This window comes from Gavialis gangeticus, unplaced genomic scaffold (genome assembly GCF_001723915.1).
Source record: "Gavialis gangeticus isolate Ggan-Ray unplaced genomic scaffold, GavGan_comp1, whole genome shotgun sequence".
Lineage (NCBI taxonomy): Eukaryota > Metazoa > Chordata > Crocodylia > Gavialidae > Gavialis > Gavialis gangeticus.
In genome coordinates this window covers 5,568,939-5,577,930 of record NW_017728980.1, presented here as the reverse complement: position 1 = coordinate 5,577,930, position 8,992 = coordinate 5,568,939, and the positions used below count along the sequence as shown (strand labels likewise).

At 46.0% G+C, this 8,992-nt stretch overlaps 1 protein-coding gene across 1 annotated transcript in view; it reads right to left on the bottom strand.

The window, feature by feature from the left end:
* Window positions 1-2,526: 2,526 nt before the first annotated feature.
* The window catches only part of LOC109292012 (transmembrane protein 45B-like), a 29,762-nt gene continuing 23,296 nt past the window's right edge, over window positions 2,527-8,992 (bottom strand). The window contains exons 3-7 of the mRNA XM_019509254.1: window positions 8,691-8,893; window positions 8,392-8,604; window positions 5,783-5,967; window positions 4,606-4,751; window positions 2,527-3,284 (exon numbers count right to left, since the gene is read on the bottom strand). Of these exons, the coding sequence (XP_019364799.1) occupies window positions 3,167-3,284; window positions 4,606-4,751; window positions 5,783-5,967; window positions 8,392-8,604; window positions 8,691-8,893 (865 nt within the window). The 3' untranslated portion in view covers window positions 2,527-3,166. The remainder of the gene's footprint in view (window positions 3,285-4,605; window positions 4,752-5,782; window positions 5,968-8,391; window positions 8,605-8,690; window positions 8,894-8,992) is intronic.

The following is an 8,992-nucleotide window of genomic DNA, read 5'->3' as shown; positions in this document are numbered from 1 at the left end:
GGGGGGGGGGGGGGGGGGGGGGGGGGGAGGAGATGATTATAACCCAAACCTACCTTGTCATTCATGCAGCACACTCTGGGGCACCTTCTCCAATCTGTGCTGCCACCATGTGGCCACCTAATTTCTGCATATTTTACATAAACACAAGTCATCTGCAGCCTCACATGGGTTCTCCTGCTTGTTCACTACAGCCTGGTTTTACCCCCTTGCACTTCAGATAACTGTTTGTCACCTTTTTATGTTAATCTACTTGTATATCATCAGAAAGAAAACAGTTATTGCAAGGCATTTGCACTATGTTGTTATGATAAAAATGGGAAAAAAATAATGCAACACAGATGAAACATTCCAGATACATTATTGACAAAACTAGATTTTACAAAAATGCCTAATGCTTGAGTTAAAATTCGTAAGACTAACAAATAAGGCTTTGCATCAGAGGAATTTACAGAGATGAGACGTTCTGCTTCTGCAGTCTTTACCCATCAATGTATTCATGTTTCTCTCAGTCATCAGGAATTCAAAAAAATCTGTTCTGTGAAAGCAGGAGGAAATAAAGAAAAAGTAAAGTTAGCATTCAGGTAACAGTGCTGCGTATTAGCAATCAGATTCAAATTCTAGATTCATTAGACTACATTCATTTCTTCTCCCAACAAGCTTATCTTCACACAAGCTCAATAGGGCTTTAACATGCAAGGTTTGCTTTCCTGGAGATGTAAACATACACAGGCAGATATTCAGACCAATTGCAGTATGAAAAGGTAGATTACAGCAAGCCACCCACCTCCCAAAAAACCCTCTATCAAAATAGTTCTTAGCCTATCATTGAAGAACAACATTCATATTCAAGGATTCAGACTTTGAATGTTTGCAATTCAATCAGCATCCTGAAATATTTTGTATTCTCCTCTCTCTTGCCTTCCCATGTGCAAGCGTCAGGACTTTACTGCCTGATTTAAGCAGCGGCATTTCCAATGTGTCTCTGTATCTAGTTGTCTGGTAAGGACAGGTTGGGGGAAAAAACTACAAATTAGTTTGGTCAGCATGTCCCCTCTGATAGCCTTTTCTCTTCATTGTGTCCGAAGGTACTAGATGCACAGCAGCTTCTGGGATAGGCAACAGAAGAAGGTTCATTAGGATATCATACAAGGGAAATGACTGCCTACCTATATGCTTGCCCAAAAAGACACTGCTGGTCCAACAGACTGAGAAGGATACAGGTAACATTATGATGCAACAAAGATCAGCCCCCAGAAGAGACAAATGCCTGACACAGCAGACTAATAATACAGGGCCCAGGTCAGAGGACTTAGAGGGATGGATTGCTACGTTCTCCATGGCATAAAGAATGGAAATGTATTAAGTTGCTTGCTCTTTGTTCCACTTCAGGAGCCCGCTTGGCATCTGTTTTTATTAAATAAATTAGGTGATTGCTATGGTACCTGAAAGGATGTAGAGATTGTGTAGTATGCAGGCCTGAAGTCTAAGAGGCCCCATGCTACCAATATTATCTGAGAAATCCTCTCTGCTGCAAATGTTCCTATCTGTGGCATCAGATCAGAAAGGTGTAAAGAATTAGAGCTGGGCATCAAGGTGTTGTTTCCCATGGAAAGATATTGACTTTTTGGTAAAAACTTGAACATTTTCAGTCCAATGTTTGGTTGAAAACAGGAGGCTTTGAGCTGGAAGTGCTGCTGTGGTGCCTTGTAGGAGGATGGTAGCACGAGTGCCTTAGACACCCACCCACTCCCCCAGTGCTCCTCTATGGGGCAGAGCACGTGCCCCGTGATGCATTTATTTTGTTTCTTGCTATATCACAGTATATATCGTAGAAGCCCTTGGCTGTGGTGCATTATGGGAAATAGTGTACTGACAAATGAGGGCATGAGGCTCCTGAACTCCAACCCCTGCAAGATACCACGGCATCTTTTCCACATATTTCCACGCTGGTCTTTTTTCCAATGAAAAGTTGAAACTTCTTGTGAATTCCTGAAGCTAAGCCCCATAGCTGACAGGCCTTTAGGCCAGACCTTGGGGCAAGCGCTGATTGTTTTAGGCATCTTTTCTCAGTCTGGCACTTCAGTGTCATAGTGTCAGATATAAAAGGAGGCAAGACAGGCAGGGAGGAGAGGGCGCTTTAAAACTCGCTTCTCCCGGAAGCGGGAGAGAGATGTGTCCCTGAAGCACCTTCAGTAGCCCTGCGGTAGGATGCTTAGACTCTAAATCAGCTCTTGCAGAATTAGAAGCACACATGCACACGCACGCACGCACACGCACACCGGTCCTATCCAAACCCCCAGGAGTATGGTTTACATCTGTCAAAAATCTGATGATACATTTAGATTGCTTATGACTCCTTGAAGTCCACTAGGGACCTTGTTATTCCAATCTAGTTAAACTGGGCAGCATGTTACACTGTGATTATCGGCAGCAGTACAAAATCCAATATAGGCCAAATGTTATGAACATAATTTTAGTATTTACTACTACATGTTATTGCAAAAACAGTCTGATGAATTATGGATACCACGTCAATGGGGACTTTTTTATTTCGGATTTCTCATCATTTTCGGGCTTTAAGGCACTCATCAGAAATACAAAAAGATGCTTAAACTGACAGAGCTGGTACAAAATCTCCATAGCACAATTACACAGTGATGTTACAGATTCTTTGGCGTGTTTTGGCATTTAGCATTCTCCACTTCTCTTCCTGCCTGGGGTGACCCTTCTGACTCCCTCGGGTCCTAGGAGTCGGAGTTCATGAACCCCAATCAGGAGGTTTTTCCAACTGCAATCAAAGGTCAGGCCTCAAGCACTTTGAAATCTTGACTGACATATGGGTTTAGTCCATTGCCACGGAAACACAGATGCAAGACGCTATCAGCCAAACTGCTAATGTTGTCCTGAATTTTTGCACTTGATTTTGGCTTTTAAGGTGATCAGAAATAGAATATTGTTTCCACATTTCAGATGCAAAGCTCCTGAGGGAATTTACACAAGAGGGATGTCATCCACGTATCCTAAATCAGTGCATACTATTCCACAGCAGAACTGTGGGACCTTTTATCTAGTGATATTCTGATATAAATATCACTTCGATTTTATTTAAAAAAATCATTCTTAAAGTATTAAAAAAATAAGAGCAGGGAGTTGAGATGCGCCATCTTCACTCCTCATCTGATTCATTTAAGAGGGCAGTATGGGAGCCTTGGTCATTTTTCTGCTTCCGGACCCCAAGTCCAATATCCATTTCTCCGCTGATTCTCCTGCACTTCTGGATATAGCTGTAACACACAAACAACAGCTCATGGGTATCCAAGCAATTACCCACTCTTCCTGCTCAGTAGGCAAGTAAGATCAGGATGGCAGAACCACATATAAGGACAGAAATGTGATTAAACAGGTTGAGTAGTTTGTGCTGTTCTACCATATTGTACAACTTCTCATCTTTCACTGAGCAGAGTGAAACGTGCCTGTTTCAGACACTGAAACATTTCATTTACTTCTGCAGTGCTGGAAGTACAAATGCAAAGTACTCAGCTGAATGGGCATGTGCGTCAACCTGGTACAGTCACTACCTGGATGAGATATCCCATCTGCACTTGTATATGGACTATGTTAGTATCATTGAAATGTTTCTCTGACTTTCTTTTGCGATAAACAGGAAGACGAATGCTTTTGTGGGCAAGACACAAGCCCAGAAGTCAGGATGCGGGGTTTCAATCACTGAGCTCTGCCGTGGTTTCCAGCATGACCATCAGCATGTCATTTAGGGGGCTGTAGGGGGTACCACCTAGGCCTGGGTTTGACACACACACAGTGGGGGTGGGTAAGTGAAGCCATGCTTCTTGGGGAAGCAGTCCAGACATACGTGCCCTTAACCTCTCTGATCCCCTTCTGCAAACTGGGGATGGAGGCATATTCCAGGCTTACAGGATTGTTGTGAAGGTAGATACAAGAAAGATGCTGGGGTCCATGCAAGCACCTTATACATGCAGCCCTCCTAATTCACAGAAATGTGTGAAAATCTGACCCCATCCTACCAGGAAATCTCAGAAACCAGAAGTGCAATAAAAAAATCCTGCAAAAATATTTTTTCTTAGGCAATCAAGATTTTCTGGGGCAGACCAGCTCTCTTTCTGTAATGTTTGGAGTTGGCTATTATCTGCCTCAACAGGAGCATTATGTGTCCAAAACATTACTGTAGGTAAATTGCTTTGAAATCCTTGGAAGGAAGTTGTCAAAGATGCACAGGGTGCCAGGCACTGTGCATTCCCAGCAAAGCTTTGACTCTTTTATTTAATTAAGGTTTGATTTTTGGTTGTCAGCTATAGTGCAAAGAAATAAAAATGGCTGGACTTTGAGAAGCAACTTTAGGGGCTTGATTGCTTTGAAGTTTCCCCAGTTAGGCAGGTGGCTCTTGCTGACACTGCTTTGAATTCTGTACACTCAACCAATAAAGACGACATCTCTCAGGGTGCCCTGAAATTTAAAGCAGTTGCAGGTAATTAAATCAACTGTGACTTTGTGCTGTGGGCCATGATATATAGCATCATGCATCCAACTCCACTTGTCTCCTGCACTTCTGCCAACCCCCAGACATACCAGTAAGTCAGAGTGTAGTTTATGGCCATGATGAGAAGAGCAGCTGCATAGTGCCAGAAGAAGCACATGGTGATGAACATAATGTTGTCGTGGTCCTTTTCATCCCAGTCGGGGCCTCCCCATGGTGGGTACAATACAAACCCAATCTGATAGAATAAAACAATTCATTAGCACTGAGGGAAAAAAAAGCACCCCTGCTGCTCCAGCCTCTAATGTTGCTCCCCTTCACTCTCCCCTCAACAGGGCTTCACACCGTAATGGGGTAGTCTGACAACTACCCGAGAAGAAGGCTTGCTTTGAGGTAAAGGTACTGGACTTGGACTCAGCAGGGATAAGTCTGCTTTTCTGTGAATCTTGGATAAGTCTGCAAAATGGTGATACTAGTGCCCAACCTCCCAGGCATGCTAGGAAGATAAATTTAAAGATTGTGAGGTGCTCAGAAAGTGTGGAGAAGGAGCGCCTAGGAAAACCCATCAAGAATGCTGAGCGGAGAGGCAGAAGCCTCCGACACCACTGTATTCACCCACTTTGCAGGAAGCACTGGGCTCGACAACCTTTGAATTAGATTTATGTTCAAGAAAGGAGGTTCCCACGCTGAATCGAGCTGGAGAATGCAGCTACACCCTTGGGCCGACTGTCTCTTGTGTGCCCTTTGACTTAAAGATGCATGTTGAATGCTTTGAAACTACAAATGCGCACGGCAAACACATCCTTGGCTGCGTTTTCTCAGCACGCAGTGTTAAATGGTCACTGCAATATCACCCAGCAGCTCATGAGCCATTTTAGACCTGCAGGACTCTTAAACCTTCCACTCCGTCAGGGGGGATACCATGGGGTCCGTTATATTCAATACTTTTGGAGAAACATTAACTAGTACAAAATGATGAGAACCTGGCAAAATTCCATTTGCTTACGGTGAGTAATTTCCCCTTTCTCTTTTTAGATGAGTGAGCGGAGAAAAGCAGTGATTTCATTATCAACCACCATAGGAAATGGCCTGGGGCTAACCAGTTTTAAGGGCAATTTTTCACAGCTAGGTTATGAAGCATCTGCCATAATCTTGCAAGATTATCCATTAGGGACAACTGATTTGTGTGCGACTCATTTCCTCCTTGCACTCATTCCTCTCCCATCCTAAGGCTGAGCCCCAAAATGAAGCTCAGGGTGTTGAACTGACCTGCCAGAACCACGTTCCCTGAAGGATGGTGAGGCTAGCCCTAAATAGCTCCAAGGTCACATTGTCCCGCAGGAAGACTTCCAGTAAGATGCTGAAGGCCCCACCAAAAATGGCAACGAGCAGCAGGGAGTGGATGTGCTGGTCTAGCATGGGGCGGTGAAGGACGTGGTAATAGAAGAGAAAACCTGTGGAAATCATTACACATTCATCATTGTAGCAACCAACACTTTGCTCCCATGAGTCTTTTCCCTCCATAAATCGCAAAGCACTTGTCCAAAAAAGAGGAGTTCCAGTAATGCCATTTGTAAAAACAGGAAGGCTGAAGAACATGGCCACTCAGGTGACTTGGCTGAAGGCACCATCCCAGGATGTGACTGGCCACCCTTCCCTCGCTATTGCGTTCCTGAGATGTTCTGTACCTCACTAGTTTAGTGTTCACCAGTTTTTCCTGGAAAACTGTAGATTGCAATTTTTTATAACTAAACTTTTGCAAACAGGAATGTTGGCGTCCGAGTTGCCCCACGTCGAACGTCCTGTCACTCACAGGAGCCCCTGTTCTGAATTCTCCAACCCGATCGGGATCGGGAGGAGGAAAATAATCACAAGGAATTCCTAGATCTAATGTATTCACCACAAATAAGTGCTTCAGTTGCACACTGTCATCCTCTTGCCCTGTTCAAGTTGAGAGCAACCTGAAATCCTGGCCCTGACTGTGCAGGATGGGAAAATAGTATTTGTGATGCAGTGAAGTCAGCAAACGGGCTCTGTGGATGTGCTGTGTGAGGAGAAAGCAAAGCAGGTGAGACTGACGGTGTCTGGAGTGCAATGAATTACTCTCTGGGGGCACACGCAGCACAGGAACACAGCTCGAAAGCTGTAATACAAGCGTAGCATCCACTAGCCCATTATTGTACCAAGTAAACTGAGCTTGTTTCAAATCACAACGCCATTGTCACCTGAGGAATCCATGCTACCCTCGGGCATGGCGGTAATTGTGAGGCAGTTGCTCCTGAAATAAAGGCAGAATCGTTAGCTCATCTCTGATGGTTACAGCATGGGCTCGATTCAGATCGGCTCCTCAGGCGCGTGAAGTGGAGTTAGGCCGGGTTTAGTTATAGATGTTCTGAAGAGCGATTCAAATTGACCCTGCTCCCATAGTCACAAAACTCAGTAGGTGCCTAAATCCATTAGACAGCTGCATTTTGGACTGCAAGCTTCCTAGGCATCAAGTTCCCGTAGGTGGGACACCTCTTGGTCTCAACAACATGTCCTTATCCTGACTGGCATTGGCACCTTCTGGCTAGTTACGTTTCCGAGCCTCAAACTACTACCGACACGAAGCCGCTAAGGAGCATAAAGCCACTCGTAGTCTCACTCCACCCCAGCTAACCTCTCCACAGTCCAGCATTACTGACGGTGAGAAGACTGATCTGCAAAAGCCCGATGGCAGAGGTTCCCTTCTTATTATATGCAGTGGCTGCACTTTGCATCTCACTACAGACGGCCCTTCACTGACAACCCAGGCTTAAATGCACTCTAGCTTGGGGAAATGGAGAACAATATCTACCAGGCCTCCTGCTGCGCACGCTTGCTTCCCCCCTGCAGCTTCTGCCTCCCCACCCAGCCTCTTTCTTCCCCATTACTGTGGGGTACAGCTCAGCTCTGGCTTGGGCTGGGGTTTCTCCCAGGCACTGAGCTCATACGGACTCCTTTCCCTGCTCAGTCAGTCAGCATTGCCCATGCTCCCACGCTGCCCGGACACTGCTGCATGGCAGGGTGAGGACTGACTTTCCATGTGCACTGCTGTGGGACAGAGTGGTCCAGTCTGACAGTGCAGGGGGGAGAGGCAGAGAGTAGGGAGAGTTTGTGGGAAATATGCAGAGGCTGAGGGGAATGGGAGGAGGTGTGGAGGCTGGCGGTGGCGGGGTGTAGGTGTTGGGGGGAGGGAGGAAACCTGCAGAGGGAAGAAGTGGTTGGGGCCGAGGGCAAGGGAGCCACCTCACCTCCCCACCCCAGCCTTTTTTGCTGCACCATTGGGCAGGGGGAATTCGAGACAACTCTCCAATACCTATTCCTATACCTGGTAAATAATAACATTTATAAATTTTCCATATATAGAATCTAATTATAGGGGGTAGTCTTATATTTGAGTAAATATGGTAATTAACAGTTTATTCCAGTGACTTTTTGTGTCAGTTCTCCTATCCCTTAATCACTAGTGGGATAAGAAAAACACAGTTGTTAAAGGGCTTTATTATACTCGTAGGTAGAGGTTTTCAAATGTGGCTACAGGATATGGATGCACAGATATACGGTTCCCACTGGTTTCCTTGAGAAGGTGTCTAAATCCTCTAGGCCACTGGTGCCCATCTTTTCTGGCTCATGGGTCAGATGAGTGAGGTGCAGCTGGTCCACAGGCCAGATTCAGTTTGCAGATTAACTCGTGCATAGATTTGGGAGCCCACACCGAGTCCAGCCCCACAGGTTGTGGCCCACCCACATGCTGATTCTGGTGCCGCATGCTGAGTCCCACCCCACGCACTGAGTCCAGGACCACCAGGAAGCAGCCACATGCCCGATGCAGCCCCATGTGCTGGGATGCTACTAACCTTCAACAAACACAGCAACAGAAAGCATGAGCCGATCTAGTCCCAGGGGCAGTTTGAGTGGGGAGTACGAGAGCACATCCACAACACCTGAGATCCCATAGAACAGATACATGGTTGTGTGCTGCCAATTTGCTAGCTTCACCCAGCTGTGTTCCTGGCTGCTGTACAGATGCATGTGGGGACCATCGGGGACAAACTGCTCAGCCAGCATCCCTGGAGAAAGACACACAACGGGTGACACTCATGAGTAGATACAGTGCAATACATTGCAACTGGGAAATCCGTTTCACAGTCCTTACCTATTAAGGCAAAGATGACTTTGGCTGCCCCTTCAATGACATCCAGGCGCTGATAGCAGCGGTTTCTATGGCACTTCCTGTTCAACTTCTGGCTGAGATACTTGAATGAATATTTCACAGACCACCAGAGTCCAAAGAGGAGGAAGAAACTGCCTGGGAGGGCATGACCTTTGAAATTCGCCATTGCAGTCCACTTCCTAGAGCTAAAAGGCAAAAAAATCTCAGGGTAAGTCTTGACCTCCCCAACAATGCCAAAAAGCACTGCCTGAGCACTGGGGGGGGGGGGGGGGGGGGGGAAAAAA